General features: G+C 60.0%; 1 protein-coding gene across 17 annotated transcripts; it reads left to right on the forward strand.

Annotated features, from left to right (window-relative positions):
• Nucleotides 1–4,596: 4,596 nt before the first annotated feature.
• AIFM3 (AIF family member 3) lies at nucleotides 4,597–19,674 on the forward strand. Of its 17 annotated transcripts, none has more exons than XM_070516467.1 (22): nucleotides 4,740–4,754; nucleotides 6,621–6,749; nucleotides 7,297–7,469; nucleotides 11,239–11,452; nucleotides 11,688–11,797; nucleotides 12,046–12,155; nucleotides 12,245–12,289; nucleotides 12,538–12,634; nucleotides 12,707–12,819; nucleotides 13,105–13,191; nucleotides 13,644–13,735; nucleotides 13,845–13,975; nucleotides 14,090–14,205; nucleotides 14,306–14,377; nucleotides 14,471–14,534; nucleotides 15,133–15,209; nucleotides 15,312–15,429; nucleotides 16,712–16,810; nucleotides 17,072–17,147; nucleotides 17,573–17,753; nucleotides 18,375–18,395; nucleotides 18,620–19,674. In XM_070516467.1, exons 3-22 carry the CDS (start codon nucleotides 7,439–7,441, stop codon nucleotides 19,100–19,102), a joined length of 2,337 nt encoding a protein of 778 aa, XP_070372568.1. In that variant the 5' UTR covers nucleotides 4,740–4,754; nucleotides 6,621–6,749; nucleotides 7,297–7,438; the 3' UTR covers nucleotides 19,103–19,674. The 17 variants fall into 17 exon arrangements, with proteins under 17 accessions (XP_070372570.1, XP_070372568.1, XP_070372574.1 ...); XM_070516466.1 differs by lacking the exon at nucleotides 4,740–4,754 and adding an exon at nucleotides 5,351–6,338; XM_070516468.1 differs by lacking the exon at nucleotides 4,740–4,754 and adding an exon at nucleotides 5,351–6,338 and having other exon boundaries at nucleotides 6,707–6,749.
• Nucleotides 19,675–19,681: the final 7 nt, after the last annotated feature.

Genomic DNA, 19,681 nt, shown 5'->3' on the forward strand with positions numbered 1-19,681 from the left:
ATGTTATGTATGTATCTTTCCAGAGTTATTCTATAACATACAAGCAAGTATATCTGTAAATATTCTTTTCAGTGTTTTCCCTACAGAAAGGTAGCATAGATGACTTACTTTTCCGCACCTTGCTTTATTCCCCCTATCTGTTTTAGAGATTGTTGTAAATCAACATATTGAGTCTTTGTTCTTTTTTGTCGCTGTATAGTATTCCACGAGGTGGATGTACTGTCATTCATTTAATGATCCAGTACTGATGGACAAGTAGGTCCTTTCTAACCTTAGGTAATCACGTGCATTAAAAGTGAGTTCCTTCCAGTGGCATTGCTGGGTCAAAGGCTCTGGGCGTTTGTGATTTTGAGAGCTGTTGCCAAATTGCCTTCTTTAGGGGCCGGCCTGGTGGTGCAGCAGTTAAGTGAGCACATTCCACTTCGGGGGCCTGGAGTTCTCAGGTTCGGATCCCAGGTGTAGACATGGCACTACTTGGCAAGCCATGCTGTGGTAGGCGTCCCACATAGAAAGTAGAGGAAGATGGGCATGGATGTTAGCTCAGGGCCAGTCTTCCTCAGCAAAAAGAGGAGGATTGGCAGCAGATGTTAGCTCAGGGCTAATCTTCCTCAAAAAAAAAAAAATCAAATTGCCTTCTTTAGGGATTGCCTCAATTTACACTTTCACCAGCAATGTATAAGAAAACATTTATAACATTTTTACAAACCCTCTGTAGACACCTTTGCTTTTGCTGAGGAAGATTTTCCCTGAGTTAGCATCCATTGCCAATCTCCCTCTTTTTTGCTTGAGGAAGATTTGCCCTGAGCTAACATCTGTGCCAGTCTTCCTCTATTGTTTTTGTACGTGGGTTGCTGCCACAGCATGGCCACCAAGGAATGGTGTAGGTCCGTGCCTGGGAACTGAACCCGGGCCACCAAAGCGGAGCGCACCAAATTTAACCATTAGGCCACAGGGCTGACCTATAGATGCCTTTTTTATGGCTGAACAATATTCCATTATGTGGCTGAGGCAGCTTATACTAGCCCATCTGTCACTGAGGGTGTGGAAGTTATTGCCAATCTTTTGATGATAAAAAATCCTCGAGTCTAAGTAAGGGCTGCATGGGAGGGCCCACCTTCCAGCCCGTGGGCTGCTTCTGGCCCAGTCCTTGCTCCAGGCACTTCCTGACCTCCTGGTTCCCCTGCCCCGTACCAGTCCAATGCCAGCCTTAGTTGCTGATGTCTTTTTCCTAAAGATGCATGCAATGAAAAACCCTAACCCAGCTCCTCCCTGGCCCGTGACACACCTCCATGTCATACCCCTACCCAGAACCCAGCACTCAGACCAGACTGGACTGGCATTCTCTGAGTTCCCCGGAATTTGGCACCTTCCTGCCTTGCCTGTGCCCACACTTCCTTCTGCCTAGATGCCCTTCTCCTCTGTGACCTCCTATGGGCTTGTCTGTCCTCAGCTCTTGCCACCTCCTGGTAAAGCCTTCCTGACCTTTCCCTCCCACTGTGAGGACTGGAATTAGCACTAGTCACTTCAGAGCCTGGGAACAGGATGTTGCTGGCAGCAAGCCAACAACTTGGGGAGGGCCAAGGGGAGGCTGAAGAGCTTGGTAGGCGCTGGAGCAGAGTCAGAAAGCTCCAGAGAACCCAGCTGGGGACATGGTTGTCAGGCTCTGTAGACCGACCTGGGCTTGGGGGAGGCTGGGCTGCAGTAGCCAGAGCAAGGTAGGGAGTCAGGAATAAGGCCGGGGATGGGGGCTTGGCCCAGGCTCTCTCACCTGGGGCTCCCCCAACCTCTGCTTCCATATGAATAAATCACTGTGTAGCTCTGGGCACTACTTGCACCCATCTTGCCCCTCAATACAGCTGGCTCAGGTGTTGGTTGTGCTGTGTCAGCCTCCCAACATTTCCCGGGGTTGGTTAGTTAAACTGAGCTCTCCCCTTCTGGAAATCTGCCTCACTGCAGCAGGAGAGAGTCCCCTACTCTCAACCCCTGCCCTCAGAACCCCAAAGCTCAGGGAGGGCCCTGCTGATCCTCAGACTGGCCTTCAGGGGGCGCCAGTGTCAACCCCAATGTTAGATATTGACCCTATCTTACTTTCTTACCTGAAAAAGGACCATCCTGTGCAAGCTGGCTTGGAGACCCTAGGCTGAGGGGAGTGGGGAACAGGGGAAACTGACAGGAGGGGGCAGATGTAAGGAGGACAGGGACAGGCTTGCTGTGTGGTTGGGGTGTTCCAGGGTGGGATCGGAGGGCAGGGGATCACCCTCCTCACCTGCATCTCAGATCTCAGCAACACCCTCCCTGCCGTTGGGGTGTCTGCCAGCTCTGGGACTCTCACCCACCCCAGGTTGCCTCACTACATCTCAACCTGGGGCTCAGTTTCCCTGTTTGCTATCACCCCGTTGTCAAAGCTGGCAGGGTGGATGCTGTCTCCTTGCCAGAATCATCCTCGGAACAAGATCAGGACCTCAGGCTGCTGAAGCCTCAGAGGCTCCTGGGTATCCCTGATCCCCCTGTCCACTACCCCCGAGTCTGGGGGCCCTCTGTGAGAGGCAGCACTTTCAGCTACCTTCGCTTTTAGCTTTTGCTCTGTGGAGATCTTGCAATTTCTGCCCCACTATGAGGCAGCCAGAGCCTTGAGCCCAGTCCCCAGGGCTAAGGGTCCCATGACGGACTCACCCCATGTCGGGGGCTGCACTCCCCCTATGTCAGGGCATCTCCATACAGCCCCCAGGCTGACCTGTGGCCCCCCAGTCTCACTGCTGGCAACCCAAGCTCAGCAGCCCCCACCCCACATCCTGAGCTACCTCTGTGTCCCATGCCTGACTCAGCACCTGTCATGGTGCCCTGCAGGCAGCCCCAGGGGAGGGCACTGCAGTTACCCCCATGTGTCCCAGGGAACCTGGGACAGAAGAGTTCACTGACTGCAGGACTCCAACTCTCCATGGACACCCTGTGGCCGAGCCAGGCAGGCCTCTTCCCTCCCACTCCCGCGCCTCCACCTCATAGCCCAGCAGCATGGAGCCAGTCTTCCAGAGTTCAAGTCTCTTCTCTGCCACTCACCAGCTGTATGCCTTTGCAGTCTCTAACTTCTCTGAACCTCAGTTTCTCCATCTGAAAATGGAGGTGATACAGAGCCAGCCCTGATGACCTAGTGGTTAAAGTTCAGCGCTCACCACTTTCGCAGCCTGGGTTCATTTCCCAGTCACAGAACCACACCACCTGTCTGTCAGCAGCCATGCTGTGGTGGTGGCTCACATAGAAGAACTAGAACCACTCACAACTATGCACTGGGGCTTTGGGGAGAAAAAACAAACACGAAGGTGATACAAAAATAACCTTGTTCCTGAGGCTGTTGTGAAGATTAAAGGGATAAACACATGTGAAGCCACAGCCATGGTTATTTATGGGGCACACTGTTGTCCTGGCTAGGGGAGTTGGAGGTGGGGTTAACACGGGTGTGGAATGGGAGCAGACTTGTTGGAGGCCAACGGCACCGCCTGAGCAACGCCATCTGCCCAGTAATGGGGCCTCTCCTGTGGCAGGGGCAACAATCAAACTGTGGGAACCACACATGGCCACAGAGGAAGGGCCTGAGCAGAGCCACACATCCCCTCCAGGCCTGGGCCCCATGCCCACAGGCATGAGTGTGACCCATGCAGGCCCTGGTCCTGCCCCTGGGTGAGACTCAGCCTCCCTGAGCTTCACCATCTGTAAAACGAGGGGGGAGTTGTGCTTGCCCCCCTGGGTGGGGTGGGTCATAAATAAAGAGACCCTTGGAAGGCTGGATCAGCCTGGCACAGGGGACTGTTACTGCTGTCGTTATTGTCATTCCTACAGGAGGAAAGTGAGGTCCAGAAAGGGATAAGATGGCAAAAAAAGAGGACCCAACATGAGCCACAAAAAGAGCAATAATAGGACAGCAGAGTTGGTGGGCCCCCATATGTTTAATGATAGATGTGACATCACTTCCCTGGAGTGTGTCATTCATGCATTTCCCACATAGTCACTGAGTTCCAGTTTGCTAGAGGGACAAGCTCTACCTGACCACAACGCAAAGATCTGGATAGTCAGGACAATAAAACATTGGAGCCAGAATATCCAGGCAGGATGGAGTCTGGGAAGGCTGGTCAGGGGGCGCTTCCCAGGGTGCACCATGATTTATGGGGACTCAAGTTCTCCTGGTATAATGGCAGATGGGAAAGAGAAAATGTAATAAAATATAACTTAAAATAGATCGTATTGTGTTGGGGGGGGGGGAGGGAGCTTCAGGAGACCAACAGCCAAGCGAGTCAAGCTACCAGTGGGGCAGTCGGAAGTGGCTTGGGTTTTATATTTCCTGGAGAGGTTTCGGGCGGTTCAACTTCCTCCACGCTGCCCACGGATGGTGCGAGGACTTAGGAAAGAAAAGGAAAAATTCCGCCCGGTGCGCAGCGCCCCTCGTGGGCGCCCCTCGTGGGCGCCGCTCGTGGGTCGTGAGCATCCCCGGGGGCCAAGATCCCGCCGGGGCGTCCACACCCGGGAGGGACCCTGGCTGCCTCCCCCGCCCCGCGACCCGTGACCCGCATCCAAACTCCGAGGCCCCCGGCCGGACCCCTGACCCCGGGCCGCCCCACCTGCCCGCTGTGGGGCTGGGCGCCGCGGGATCCCGGCCGCAGTGTCTCCGCAGCGCCGGCCCCGCCCCGCTCGCTCCTCCCCGCCCCCGCGGCCGCGGCCCTGGCCCCGAGCGGCTCCAGAGCCCAGGCCCGCGCCGAGCCCAGGTGAGCGCCCGCCCGGTCCCCGGTCCCCGACCCCGCCATCCCGGCTCGGCCGCTGGTCCCGGCCCCGCCGCCTCCGCGCCCGGAGCCGGTGCGCGCGCGCTCGGCTCTCGCACCCAGGGCCTGGGCGTTGGGGCTGGGGTCGGCAGCCGGGAGGTAGAAGAGCCGGGGCTGGAGAGCCCCTTCCTTCTCCCCTCCCCCGCCGGGTCCTGCCGCTCGCCACGGGACCCTGCTGTGTGCCAGTCCCCTTCCTGGGACGCCTGGTGTGGTGGGGGACCTGGACAAGCCGGGAAGGCTGCTGGCACCGGCTTCCTAGACAGAGCCAACTGCACGTGCAGAGGCAGGGAGAGTGCGCAGGAGGTTTGCGCCTGAGCCCGAGGGGAGAAGGGGAGGGCCGATGGCCCCCTCAACTGGAACGCCGGGCTGAGGAGCTCGGATGCCATCCGGAGGAAGGCTGGAAGCCACTGAGGGTCCCAGCTGGGCGGCGGCCTGCGGGGGGAGGGGGCGGGGGGGGGGAATGGGATCCTTGATGGGGGGGCCAGGCGGAGGAGTGGGGGAGGCTTCCGCCGGCCTGCACCAGCTAGGGGGGTGGCCGGTGAATCAGGACACAGGCTTCTGGTGGGTAGTTAGCACTTGGGCACTGTTAGAACTTTTTGGCATTGGGCAGCTTGTGGTCAAGGGACAGCACTCTGCAAAAACTTGGGGGCCCCTCCTGCCGTGCCCCTCCTGCTGTGCGCTAGCAAGGACCTTTGCCTTTCAGTAGGGGTGTCTGGGTCTGCAGGATGCAGGAGGGCTCCAAGCCAGCCTGCACACAGTAGGCCTGGAGAAGGCTCTTTCCCCAGCAAATCTCTTTCCAGGCCCAAGACAGTAAAATACTGGGGCACCTGGGAAGGGAGAGAGCAGCCTAGACAGGCCCCTGGTGGCAAATTGAGGTTCCACCTTTTCTGGGATCTGTGGCCCAGCATGTGAGGCCTGAGGCAGGCAGGAAGGAGGCGGGCAGGGCTGAGCCAGAGGTGAAGCTCGTCCCTGGAAGGGATGGGGTAGGTGGGGCAGGCGGTGGCCAAGTTTTACAGACCTGTGAAAAACCTGGGGAAAGAGCATGGGTATGCCCAGGCAGCCTTCGGGTGCAGTGCCTCCTTGCCTGTAATGGGGTGCCTCTAGGGCAAGTAGGCTCAGGTGCTGGGCAGTAGATGGCCCCTTCCCAACTTTCCCTCCCATCTCCTCGGTCCCCTCGCTCTCAGGCACCTACCCAGGGCCCTTGCTGGGATCGGGGCAAGACCAAGTAGACCTCAGCCCCACCTCGAGTGAGACTTGAGGAAGAACTTCAGGGGGAAGCAGAGGAGATGACAGTGGGATGGACTGTGGGGAGGTCAGTTGTAAACAGGGCAGCTGCACTTTTGTCCCAGGCCTTCCAAAGTCCAGTCTGTAAGCTGCATCTTCCGGAAGGCCCACCCTGTGGCCTTGAGGGCTCCTTGGCTGCAGGGATCTCTTTGCTGACCAGTGACCCCTTCCCCCCGCCCAAGCCCGGTGGCTTGCAGGGTGGTATGGGGGCTGCCTGGGTCCCTGCCCATCTTGGAACTGATTAAGGTGAGAGGGGGGTGGAAGGCCACCCAGGTGCCCCTGCCTGCTGCTTGACCTTGGCAAGCCCTTGGCCCCTTGGTTTCTCCATCTGCTGTTGGGCATGACCTCAGCACCAGGGGCCTGGCAGGCATTTGTGAAGAGCCGGAGATAGGCGGGTGGGAGCCAGGGCTGTGTGCCTGGCCGCCCTTTCCCCCAACCCCATCAGGCCGGGCTGGCCGCCCACTTCTGTTCACCATGGAGCTGGGTTTCCCTGGGGACCAGTGGACTGACCCAGCCCCGCCCCCTCAGCCCCTCCTGGCCACAGCTCACACTGGGAGGAGGGGTGGAGGCTGGGCTGCCTCCTGGACCCCTGCCCCCCTCGGCCTGCCTTCCAGAACCTGGGCTGGGAGCAAGAAGCAGTGGCTGCCCTTGGAGGAGGTGGGTATTCAGGGGCTGCCTGCCAGGGTAGGGGCAGGGGCCAGGGAGAACTAAATGTCACCCTCATGGTAGGAAGGAGAAACCTGAGGACCAAGAGGGCTCTAAGCTGCCCAAGGTTAACTGGGGTTTGACCCCAGGCATGGTGGCCTCCTGGGATTATGGAGTGTTTCACAGATCCCAGGCTTCGGGATTTTGAGTGGGCAGCAGAAATCAGGGAGGACTTCCTGGACAAGGCAGCTGTGGGGCTCAACCTAAAAGGGTGACTGAGGTTGGGGCGGAGGGTCGCCCCTAGCAGTAGGCACAACCTTTGCAGAGGTGGGAGCGGGGAGTGAGGGTGCTGAGCCTGGAGGGCCTCAAAGGGGAGGTGCCCTCCTGGGTCCTCTTATTCCTCTGGAATCCAGCTCTGCTACATGCAATGGTTACCCGTTCAAATGTGGACCTCTTCCAGAAGTTCCCTGCTCCGCCATCTGTCTGTGTCTCTCTGTGTCTCTACACACACCCCCTATCAAAGCCCAGTCCCCATAGATGCCCTGTGTCTCTCCTGCAGGTCCTGGAGGCAGCTCTAGCTGGGATGGTGGCTCCAGCATCTCTAAGGGCCGTGGGGGGTCCAGCCCCACTAGGGGCACTCTAGGCCTCCCACAGCCCACCACCTGTGCCCCTGCCCTCTGCCCATCCACGGGCCACTCGCCATGGGCGGCTGCTTCTCCAAGCCCAAGCCAGGTACCTCCTCTCTTCTTGCCTCCACCTTCCCTCCCTCCTCCCTCCTCCCTCCTCCCTCCTCCTGCTACCTTCCTCCTCCCCCTCCCCCTCTGCCAGCGAAGTAGGTCAGGCTGGGCTGGGTGGCAGCTGGCTGCGGCTCCGAATGTTAATGCTGTGCAGGCAGGAGGGGGTAGGGGGCCTGGAGCCCTTTTCCTGGCTCCTCTCCAGTGGGCCCCCCTCTTTATTTGGGGCTTTGGGTGCTGGTCGTGGGAATAGCAGCTGAATCTTTCTCAGAAAGGGGAGGGGAGGGTTTCTCCTGCTGCAGAGTGGGGGAGGGGAGCTGTGTCCCCTAGGGCTGGGAAAGGGGGGCTCTGGGGTCACCCTCAGCCACTGTGTGACCCAGGGCACATAAGTTACCTCTCTGAGCCTCAGTTTTCCTTCCTACAAAGTGAGCCTGACTTCTCAAAGTTGCTGTGAGGGTGCAGTGGACAGGTCCCGGCCCTCTTCACTTCTTCAGACCCCCTGTGTGACCTTGGGCCACCTCCTTAGCCTCTCTGGGCACACTTCCCCATTTGTATAGGCAATGCCCACCCTGCCTGGCCCAAGCAGTTCCAGCTGGGGTGGGGTATTCCTGGCACTGGGGGAGGCCTGGGTCCACTCTCCATGGAGACCCTTGTCTGCTGGGCTCTGGCTCCAGCCCCTACTCTCGCTCCTCACTACACTTAGGAAGGCAAGGGTGTGCAGGCATGTCACAGATGGAGGAACCGAGGCTGACAGAAGCGTCTCTAGGGCCCAGTCAGTGCCCGCCCGCCCTCCCGTCCAGGCCACCCTGCCCTGGCCAGCTCGCCCCGGCTCCCCTTACCTGATACCCTTTGGCTCCATTACCTTGGAACGCATGAGCCTTTTTTCCTTTTCCTGGGTCTGAGGGGGAACTTGGGGGCAAGAGGAGGCTTGCATACCCCACCAGGCTGAGGGACCCCCCTGCACCTGCCCCAGGAAATAGGTCTCCTTCCCTGACACCCAGCCCTGGGCCTGATCTCACTGCCCTCCCTGCCTCGATGTATGACTTGGGCATACATAATTGTCCACTGTCTTGACCTCAGCTTTCCTCCATCAGAAGTGGGCAGGAGGATGCCAGCTGGCCTGGTAGTGGGCTCCTGTAGGACTGCTGGGCTAGCAGCAGACCCTGGGCAGAAGATGCCACCTGCAGCTTCTTTTAAAGGCTCCTAAAGTGCTGGTCTGCCTGGGACCCCTGGTGCCAGGTCTCCTGGTCCAGGGGTAGCCACTCTTACCACCCCAGAGGCAATGCCAAGGACTTGGGCTCTTAAGTCCAACTCCAGCCCTGCCACTTTGCTGTGTGGCCTTGGTCAGGTGACTTCACCTCTCTGAGCCCCTATGTTCTTATGTGTAAAATGGGGCTGTTGTGCTTAGCACAGGGCCTGCCACACAGGAGGCACTTGCGGAACGTCATTATCCCCTCTTTAGGGGGCTGGACTCCCTGCCGCCAGGACTCCCCTGTGTGGCTGTGGCAGAAGGGCAGAAGCTCAGGCCCCAAGTGCCCGTGTTGGGCAGGTCAGGGGTGAGGTTCAGGGAATTTCGGGGTGTGGGAGTGAGAGCATTCAGCCGTGAGGTTCAAGGGGGTCAGGAGGGGCTGCAGGGAGGCTAGAATAAGCAGAAGAGTTTTGTGTAAATTCTTCACTTTGTACTTGCTCAACTCTGGCTGGGTGTGCATTAGCACATGCTTCCTGAGCTCCCTCTGTACTCCCCATGGCTCCAGTGGCTGTGTTCCTTATAGGAAGTGTTCCAGGCCAGACCTTGCTAAGCTCAGAACTAGAAGGAAGTACACCTCTCTTGGCATCTGGTCATCTGCCTTTTCTTAGCCTACAAGTGCTACCTAACGGCTTTCCCTCTTCTCCATGGCTGCCAGGAAGCTCAGAGCTAACCAATAAAACACCACTACCCAACTTTGTCTATTGAGTTTCTACTCTGAGTTATGTGTATTATCTCCTTCCACATTCACTATTGCCAAAGAGGTAGGCACTGTTCTCTCCATTTGGTAATGAAGGCATCTGCCCAAAGGCGCTAAGTCAGGGGCTGGTGGTCACGTGGGCAGCTGGGAATCATGGAGCTAGGGCTGATCTGGCTGTGTGGGTGAACAAAGATCCCCTTCCCTGGCTGCCTTTCTGCCACTGCTCCTGACTTAGTGGCTTCCCATTAGACTGCATCAGCAAGTGCCTTGGAGCCTTCTGGAAGGAGGTGGCGGATGAAAACAGCCTGGCTTGGTTGTTATCTGGGCCCCTGCCAAGCTGTTCCTGTGAGCTCCCTCTCCACAGCTCACATAGCTGGTGTCAGCTGAATCTGAAGTATTTTTCTTTTTAATTTTTCTAAAAACATTCTAACACCATTACATAAAGTGTGGAAAATGGAGGAACAAACCTACTCTCCTCATAAGCCCCCTACCTGACACAGCAGATTCACGTGGTGGTGTGCTCTCCAGCCCTTTGTGCCCCCGCCATGCCTGGGCTGGGGCTGGGGTCCTTTGGGTGAGGGGGTAGGGTCTTCCTCCCCCCACACAACCCGCTGGGGTCCCATGCCAGGCCAAGGTGGGGACTAGCCAGCGAGATGAGGGACATGCAGGGGCTGGGCAGCCAGGGGAGGTGACACCTGAGCTGTGTCTAGGTGGGTGGACGGGAGCCAAGGCCGGAGAGGTGACTCTGGCGCTTTCTTTCTGAGGGTCAGGTCTGAGGTGGAGGGGGGAGATGGGAAGTCGGTAGAGGTCCCTCCTGCCCCCACCTGGGCCCACGCTGTGCCCGGGGCTTAGCTTCCATCGCTCAGCTGCCCTCCCTGCAGCCACAGCCCAGGAGGCCGGATTATCGCTGCAAAAAATTCTGTTTATTGTTCCTTTCTAATTAGAAAAATACCCCAGGCACACTGTAGGGAATTTGGAAAATGTGGAAAAGAATAAAAAGGAAATGACAATCTCTGTCTAACTCCCCCTACAGTAGGTCCCATGTGGGAGAGGGGTCTTCTCTGTGGAGGCTGGGGGGCCCGTGCCCCCTCTTGGTGGCCCACATGCATCTCCCCCACCCCCCACCGTGGGGTTCACCCCCAGGGCCCCAGACCCCTGCACACGGAGACACTGACAGACCAGCACCTGGTAAATGAGGAAGGATTCTCAAAGTGGTGAGAATAGCTATTTTAAGAAGTTGAAATTACGTTGTGTACACTTTTATTTTTAATTTTGAAAACAATTTCAAATCTATGGGAAAGTTGCAAGCATAAAACAACGAACCCTCCACATCCCGTCTCCCAGATTCCCCAGCCGGGGACCGGGCTGCCGCAGTTGTGGAAGCCCTGATGGCACTTGAGTCAGACCCTAAACGTGCTCCTGACCCGGCAGGGTCAGGGATGCGTCGTCCTCCCCCGGGGACTGTGCCCTGGGAGTCAGAGTGAGACTTGGGGCACCTGGGTTCTTTCCTCCACAGAGATTCCTGGAGAAAGGGCCATTTCAGGGTCAAAGAAGCTTTGCTTTGTGCTCCCTCACTGATTTTGTTATTGAAAAAGAGAACATGCAGAAATTAATTCAAGCCCACCCCACCACCCCCTGCCGTCCCTGCTCTGCTTCTTGCCTGGTTCAAGGCTCTTTGCCGGTGGTGCAGATGGCTTTCTAGAGAGGTCAGGGTGCAGGGGAGAACCCGTGCTCAGAGGCGCCGGCCCACCCAGAGCTTGTGGGGCAGGCAAGGAGGTGGGCTGGGCTGGGGGCTCACCAAGCCACCTTGCCTGCCTGCAGTGGAGCTCAAGATCGAGGTGGTGCTGCCTGAGAAGGAGCGGGGCAAGGAGGAGCTGTCGGCCAGTGGGAAGGGCAGCCCCCGGGCCTACCAAGGCAATGGCACAGCCCGCCACTTCCACACTGAGGAGCGCCTGCCTGCCCCTCACCCCTACCCGGGCACTCAGGACTGCGTGGAGGCCGCCGTCTGCCATGTCAAGGACCTAGAGAATGGCCAGTGGGTGCTGGGTCTGGGAGGGGGGCCAGAGAGCGCCAGGTGGGAGGGCAAGGTGCAGGCCATGGTTGGGGCTGGCAGGGTGGCCCATAAGGGGCCCATGGCCAGCTCCTGTCCTGGCCATTTGTGGCTTCTGCTGGTCTGGGCCTGCTCCCCAGAAGGCTGGGCTCTAGGAGGAGGTGCTGGCAGGAGGGGTGCCTGGTGTGTGGCCTGACCTCTGAGTGCAGCCCCTCCCTAGGATGCGGGAAGTGGAGCTGGGCTGGGGGAAGGTATTGCTGGTGAAGGAGAATGGGGAGTTCCATGCCCTGGGCCACAAGTGTCCACACTATGGTGCGCCCCTGGTGAAAGGTGAGCTGTCCTGGTGAGCTGTCCTAGTGCGCGGGAGGTGGGGTGGGACCTCCATGCGGGGGGTTGGCCATCACAAGGGGGCTCTCTACCCCAGCTCCACCGGGCCCCAGTTCAGCTCGGACCCTCCCGGACCTCCAGGCCCTGCTCTATTAATGGAGCCTCCTGGGCTGTGGGGAAGGTGCTGGGACATGGGGATCCTTGGAGACGGCTCTGCCTAGTGGCCCCAACCTCACACTGCCTCCTCCCAGGCGTGCTGTCCCGGGGCCGGGTACGCTGCCCGTGGCATGGCGCCTGCTTCAACATCAGCACTGGGGACCTGGAGGACTTCCCTGGCCTGGACAGTCTGCACAAGTTCCAGGTGGGGCCGGGTGAGCAGTGGGGTGGGAGCCTAGGGGTCAGGGGCTGGAGCACCCCAAAGCCTGGTCCTGATTAACTCAGCCCTTGCAGGTGAAGATTGAGAAGGAGAAGGTGTACGTCTGGGCCAGCAAGCAGGTGAGTGGCTGACTGGGGCTCAGGCAAAAGGGAGAGGCAAGGAGGGCGTCTGGGCCCAGGGAACAGCATGTGTAAAGCCCCTTTCGTGGGACAGAGCCTGATGTGTGTGGCTGGGAGGCAGAGTGCAGGGCTGCGTGATGGGAATGGGGTGGATGGAGCAGCAGGACCTGGCCTGTTGGGATGATGGCGTAGGAAGCATGGCGATGACTCCAGCTCCCAGCTGCCCCCTACTCTGCGGCCAACCCCAGGCCTTGCAGCTGCAGCGAAGGACCAAGGTGATGGCCAAGTGCATCTCTCCAAGCGCTGGCCACAGCGGCAGCACCAACGTGCTCATTGTGGGCGCAGGTTGGTGGCAGGGTCATGAGGGGCAGGGTGGGGTGGGGGAGGAGGGGTCTCTGACCCACCGCCCCCCCTCAGGTGCAGCCGGCCTGGTGTGTGCGGAGACGCTGCGGCAGGAGGGCTTCTCAGACAGGATCGTCCTGTGCACCTTGGACCGGCACCTCCCCTACGACCGGCCCAAGCTCAGCAAGGTGGGGCCAGTGGGGGCTGGGCAGGGCCCACACCCCTACCCCTCTGAGTCCCTGTTAAGCCCACTGGGAGCCTTACTTGTCTCCCCTTGGGGGTCTGGCCAGCTGCCCTCTTCGCTCATGCCAGGCCCACCAGTTGTCCCCCAGAAAAATATGGATTTGTTGAATTCTGTCCTGCAGCCCCCATGTGACCCAGGGCTGGCCCTACCCTCCCTGGGCCCCAGGGCCTCTGTTGCAAAGTGGAACAGTGGCTGTCTGACCCTCTCTCAAGTTGGCTGTCTCCTGCAGTCCCTGGATGCACAGCCTGAGCAGCTGGCCCTAAGGCCCAAGGAGTTCTTCCGAGCATATGGCATCGAGGTGCTCACCGAGGCCCAGGTATGGGGCCGAGGCTGGGGAACAGGCCTGGGGAAGGCTTCATGGGAACCGTGAAGGGAGTGAAGCATGGGGCCCCTGAAGGTGTGGAGAGGGCTCGGCCCTCCTGGCCCCGCTGCCCAGGCCCCGGGGGTGCTGCCGGCCGGGGAGGTGGCACTCGAGCTTCTTCCTGGCAGGGTCTGGACACATGTGGAGCCCCAGGGTGTGGGGACACAGACTATCTGCTCCAGCCTGGGGTGGGAGAGCCTGGTGGGCCTTGGGAGTGAAAGGAGGGTTTTGAATGGAAGGTGATGTTTGAAGCTTAAAGAGGGAAGAGGAGCTCCAGGAGAGAGAGGGAGGAGGACCCCGATGGCAGGAACCGCCCCTGAGGAGCTGCTCAGAGGGTCCTGCTGGGCTCCGGGCATATTGCAGGACCTGGGAGTGGGGGGCCACACTCTGCCTTGCGGGGGTTGCAGGTGGTCACAGTGGATGTGCGAAACAAGAAAGTCGTGTTCAAGGATGGCTTCAAGCTGGAGTACAACAAGCTGCTGCTGGCACCAGGGAGCAGGTGGGAGGGTGTCTCCCCCCATCCCCTGCTGGACATCAGTTAGGGCACCAGCCAGGATGGGAGGGCTCAGGGTACCAGGAGCTCCTCACTGACACTGGCTACATCTCAGCCCGAAGACCCTGAGCTGCAAAGGCAAAGAGGTGGAGAACGTGTTCACTATCCGGACACCTGAGGACGCCAATCGCGTGGTGAGGCTGGCCCGGGGCCGCAACGCGGTGGTCGTGGGAGCCGGCTTTCTGGGTGAGCAGCTGGGGGTGATGGGAGTGGTTGTCAGGCTGTCATGGCCGGTCCTGCGGTAGTGCTGGCCCTGGGAGGTGCAAGGTGCCAGCCTGCCACCCACTGCCCTGGCCCCAGGGATGGAGGTGGCCGCCTATCTGACTGAGAAGGCCCACTCAGTGTCCGTGGTGGAGCTGGAGGAGACGCCCTTCAGAAGGTTCCTGGGGGAGCGTGTCGGTCGTGCCCTCATGAAGGTGAGCCCACCCCAGCACTCAGCCCTTCAGAACCCTGGGTGCCCAGCTCAGCCCCCACGGGGCTCTCACCCACTGCCCACCTGCCCACCTGCCCTGACAGATGTTTGAGAACAACCGGGTCAAGTTCTACATGCAGACGGAGGTGTCGGAGCTGCGGGCCCAGGAGGGAAAGGTGGGCCCTTCTCCCTGCCCCCTGCTCCTTTCTGTTCCCGCTCACCTGTGCCTGGGAGCTGGGCCTGCCTGCTCACCTACCCACTCCCCACAGCTGAAGGAGGTCGTGCTGAAGAGCAGCAAGGTTGTGCGGGCCGACGTCTGTGTGGTGGGCATTGGTGAGTGGGTGAGGAGGCAGGCGAGAATGAGCAGAACTACACACACGTGCTTGAGTGACGTTGGGCCAGTTCCCTCCCCTCCCTGAGCCTGAGTTTCCACATCTGTATAATGGGGACCCCAACCATACCACTTTACAGGGCTGTTGGGGAATATGCGTGCCAGGCTTAGCCTGGGCCTGGCATGGAGGATGCTCCCAGTAACCGCTGGCCACTAATACTCAACTCCATGGCCTGCCCTACGCAGGCTGCAGGACACAAGCCTCTAACTGGTCCCTGCTCCTGCTGAGGTGCCAGTTTGGGGAGGGACAAAGCTGGGAGGTGGCAGCACAGGGGCTGGGGAGGCGTGGCATGCTGACCCCCACCAGGAGGCTTCATGGAGCACTTCTCAGAGGAGGTGATACGTGAGGCCTAAGGGGAGACATCGGGGTCTATGGGGGTCCAGGCAGAGGGTACAGGACGCATGAAGCCACAGGGCGGGCAGCCGGTTAGATGATCAGTCTGGGGCTGGATTGTGGTGTGTGAAGGGTGTGGGTCATGGAGAGCAATGAGGCAGAAGGGAGGGACCAGGGAGTGGACACAGTGGCCCCTGTCCTGTCAGGCGCGGTGCCCGCCACGGGCTTCCTGAGGCAGAGCGGCATCAGTCTGGATTCCCGAGGCTTCATCCCTGTCAACAAGGTGGAGCTGGGTGGGCTGGGCAGGTTGCTGGGCTGGGGGTGGTGGGAGGTCCAGGTCAGGGCCCCCGTCCCACCCACGGAGCCCTGGGCCCTCTCCCCACAGATGATGCAGACCAACATCCCAGGCGTGTTTGCGGCTGGTGATGCTGTCACCTTCCCCCTGGCCTGGAGGAACAATCGGAAAGTGAATATCCCACACTGGCAGATGGCTCATGCACAGGGTACGGCCAGCCCCACGGAAGGGTGGTAGGTGGGAGGCTGTCCCAGGGTCTCAGCCTCCCCCAGGCCCACCCCTCAGTTGCTGGCCTTGGGTCCTGGTCGCTGGGTTAGCCATTCAAGGCTCTGTGGTAGCCTATCTGGCCAGCCTCACCCAGGTGATCAAGCCAGCTCACAGAGCACGCCCTGTGGCCCATCTCCAGAGACCTCCCTCCAGTCCCTCTGGACACCCCAGCCAGCCAGCCACAGCTCCCCACCCCAGTTGTCCTTCCACCAGCCTCTCTTTTCCTCATGTCTTCAAAGACACACGTTCCGCAGAATTCTCCACCAACCTGTGCAGTCACCCAGGGAGAAAGGGATTTAGTGGGACATGGGCCAGCTCCCCATTCAGTGCCTCTGTCTCCCCTGGGCCGTTGGACTGGCTCTGTGAAGGCAGTTGCCTCAGGCAAGCCCCTAGGAGGCGGCCATCTGGGCCTGGAAATTCAGACTCAGCAGGACTGTTGTGTTCTCTGAGGAATAGCATTCCCCCCACATTTGGTGGTTACCGTGCCTCTGAAGCCTCACTTGACTGCACACCTGGGCTGCTAAGCTGCAGGTGCCAGCAGGGTAGCTGCCTCACAGGCAGGACCACCAGGCCCCCTGCACCTCCTCCCCTTCCCTCTGCCTTCACATTATCTGGGCATCTGCTGCCTGAAGCACCACTCCTGGTCCAATTTCTTTCAGGTCCTAGGTCTAAAGTTGGTGCTAGGTTTAAAGAACCAAAGGCCACTCATCAGCCAGGCGTAGTTCAGGTTTAACTAGGAGGGTCCAGGGGACTCTCACAGACATCCAACTACCTGGGTCCAGTGGGGCCTCACATGAACTGGGAAGCCACCCCCACTATTCTCTGGGTCCATGGGTGTGGCTGTCCTCTCTGCTTCTCTGGGCACTTGTGCCCCATTCTCCTGTCTCCCTCTTCAGACCTGATGTGCCTGATTAGTTGTCTGTGTGCACAGCTGAAATGGCTGGCTAGCCCCACAACCCCAGGAAGCAGACCTCCCAGACCAGGACACTTCTTTCAAATTCTCCAGAGAAGCAATCTAAGCGGCTAGCTTCGACCCAGGTGTCCCCCTGCGCACCCATCAACTGCAACCCATGGTGGGCAGTGGGCTGCGAGATGATGCCCTTCTTGACGTCTAGGGAGGCGAGGAGGAATCCCCACATCTCAGGGTCCCCAGAGAGCCCTGGCAGGCGGTGTAGGGGCGGTGAGGGCTAGGTTCGGGGCTCTCACGACCCTGGGTCCCTCAGGGCGGGTGGCGGCCCAGAACATGCTGGCGCAGGAGGCGGAGATCAGTACCGTGCCCTACCTGTGGACCGCCATGTTCGGCAAAAGCCTGCGCTACGCAGGTAACAGGCGCCTCGGCCCGGGGCGGGGCCAAGGTGCCAGCGGAGTGCGGGGCTACGAGCATCCTAGGGGCGGGGCCGAGAGAGCTATAGGAAGGAGCGAAGAACTCGCTGGGGGCGGGACCGGGACCACCTGAAAGGACAAAGGGAGCGGGGTCTGGAGAGGGTGCGGGGGGCAGTTCGGAGGGCACAGGGCGTTGGCCCGGTGGAGCTTCACCCCCTCCGCCGGGCTCACTTGGGCGCCGCCCGCCGGTCGGCCCACAGGGTACGGAGAAGGCTTCGACGACGTCATCATCCAGGGGGATCTGGAGGAGCTGAAGTTCGTGGCTTTTTACACCAAGTGAGAGCAACGGGGCGGAGCAGGGGCGCGAAGCAGCAGGAGCCCGGTCAGGAGGGGGAACTCACCCCAGAGAAGCTCTGCTCCAGAGGGGGCTTCCCAGGGAGCTGGCCGAATGGCAGGGGGCGGCAGCTAGGCGGGAGCAGGCCGAGGAAAGGTGAGGGGGCGGGGCATTTACCTTCAGGACAGCTCTCTGAGGCTGGGCTGACACCCCACTTTTACACTGAGGAAAGTCACACAGATAGACAGTGATGATCCCAGGACGGAGCCCAGCCCGGAGCCCCACTGAGGAGGAAGGGTGGAGCCTCCCTGGGGTCCTGCAGGAGCCGGAAGCCCATGCTGGGCCAAGCGGTAAAGAGCCCAGGAGGGAGGGCTGGGTGCGCAGGACATTCCTGTCGTCTTCGGTAACATGCCGCCCTGGGCCCCAGGTGGACAGGAGTGCGTCAGGTTCTTCAAGAAGGGGGCCTGCTGCTGGGCAGTCCTCCGGCTCAGCCGCCCTCTCCCTGCAGAGGTGACGAGGTGATCGCTGTGGCCAGCATGAACTATGATCCCATCGTGTCCAAGGTGGCTGAGGTGCTGGCCTCAGGCCGCGCCATCCGGAAGCGAGAGGTGGAGTGAGTGTGGGCATCAGAGGCCTTGGCCGGGGGTGGGGTCTCTTGAGGGACTGGCTCAAGCTGCCTCTGGCAACCAGCTGCCCCCACAGCCCTCCAGGGCCCTTCCCCCACTCTTGGGTCCCACAGCCTGAGGCTCCCAAGGCTATGGGGCCCTGTGGGGCAAAGATTGTGGTTTGGGAGTGGGCTGGTTATATGTGCTTCTGGGGGATAGACGGGACAGGGGCCATGTCCCAGGGCAGGGCCATGCTGTGGGGAGGGGTCAAAGCCCACTGCTGGGGCAATCACTGGACCTGGGATACCTGACTGCACGTGGTTGTGTTGAGTCTGGCAGAAGCTAGGTGGGGAAACGCAGCTAGAGATGCCCCTGGGGCCACCCTGCACAGAGATGTGGGGTGGTTATTCAGGGTCTGGGGGACACTGAACGCCAGCCGTTACCCTCATCCTGGTGTGGTGGCAATGAGAGCTCTGCCTACAGAGAGCCCCCAGGGACTGGGAAAGCCTGGAGGCCACAGGACAGGGGTAGGCCTCAGGCTGGACACAATGGAGAACCAAGAGGGGACATGATGAATGACATGGTCTCTCCTTGGCCTTCTCTCTCTCTCTTGCCTTCGAAAAGGCTGTTTCTGCTGCACAGCAAGTACGTGTGTCCTGTCCTTCCTGTTGACCGTTCTGAGTTTTCCCCACCTCAGCCCAGAGCCTGCCCCCGATGGTCTTCCCTCCTCTCCCCAAGTACCATCCCTCCTGGGCACCAGGGCCTGACACACAGCAGGTCCCTGCTGTCCTCAAGGGCCAGCTGCTCATGGTGCCGAGTGGGGAGCCTGCTCTCTTCTGCCCTGACTCTTCCGCCCCTCATTCCTGCAGGACCGGCGATATGTCTTGGCTCACAGGGAAAGGATCCTGAGCTTGCATGCAGCAGACTTGGGCAGGCACGCTGGAGCACCAGGGACAGAGGCCAAGCCTTGGGGGCAGGTGCCAACCTCCAATTTCCCAGGATCCCCCACGCGAGAACCTGAGTCCTCCCAGTGCTTGCCTTGGGCTGCCTGGCTCACCTCCAGAGAGGCCTTGGCTGCCTCCAGATGCTCACCACCCAAGGCCTCAGCTGCCACCAAGGGCTGGCCATGGAGGCAGGACAGGCCCTGCCTCTTCTCCTGCTATTGGGACTGGTCCCCTGTAGGGGCCCTGCAACACATCAGACATTATCTTAAAATTAAAACGCACACATTCGCAGATCTGTGTGACTTCCACTGTAACTGGGCAAACACTCGTGAAGGGGAGACAGGCACAGCCACAGAATGCTCCATGCCACACCAAGAAGTCTGGCCTGTGAGCGCCCAGCGGAGGTAGCCCTGATTCTTTGCCCCTCCCGGCCCCCCGCCTCCCCCTACTCCGGTTAGGAAAGGCTTTTGAAGGAAGGGCACTCCAGGTAGAGGGGACAGCACATGCCAAGGGCTGGAGACAAGAAGTGCTTCTTCAGAGGTCAGAGGCAACTCCCGCTTGGCAGTTTGGGGGCATTCGCCCACTTAGGGCTGTAGAGGCTGGGTCCTGAGACAGACCCCATGCTCCTCAGGGCAGCCAGAGCTTCCGGAATCCCCATTTCTCAGGTAAAGAAGCTGAGGCTCTGCTATTAAGTAGCAATGACAATCCAGAGCTTCTGCGCCACTCTACCTCCCAGCCAATAGGAATGCCGAGGGGAGACGCTGGGGGCCCGAACTGAGGGCGCAAGCAGGAAGGGGAGAGCTAGGCTCCCTGGTAGGCCGCTGAGAGCCCGGAACCCTCCACCTGGGATCCCGGGAGCGGCGGACCATCAAGGCCGGAGCCACACGCAGACAGGGCATGCTGGGAACTGTGGCCGATCTCCGGGCAGCGTGGGCCTGGCAAGCACCGGGGAAGCGCAGTCGGGACAGGGCTGGGGACCGGACCCTC

Source organism: Equus asinus, chromosome 8 (assembly GCF_041296235.1).
Source record: "Equus asinus isolate D_3611 breed Donkey chromosome 8, EquAss-T2T_v2, whole genome shotgun sequence".
Taxonomy (NCBI): Eukaryota; Metazoa; Chordata; class Mammalia; order Perissodactyla; family Equidae; genus Equus; species Equus asinus.

Coding starts and splice junctions, on each gene's coding strand:
- AIFM3 (XM_070516469.1), top strand. CDS start 7,439: ATGGGCGGCTGCTTCTCCAAGCCCAAGCCAG. Junction 12,156..12,244: donor ACAGTCTGCACAAGTTCCAG/GTGGGGCCGGGT, acceptor CAGCCCTTGCAG/GTGAAGATTGAGAAGGAGAA. Junction 17,148..17,572: donor TTCGTGGCTTTTTACACCAA/GTGAGAGCAACG, acceptor CCTGGGCCCCAG/GTGGACAGGAGTGCGTCAGG.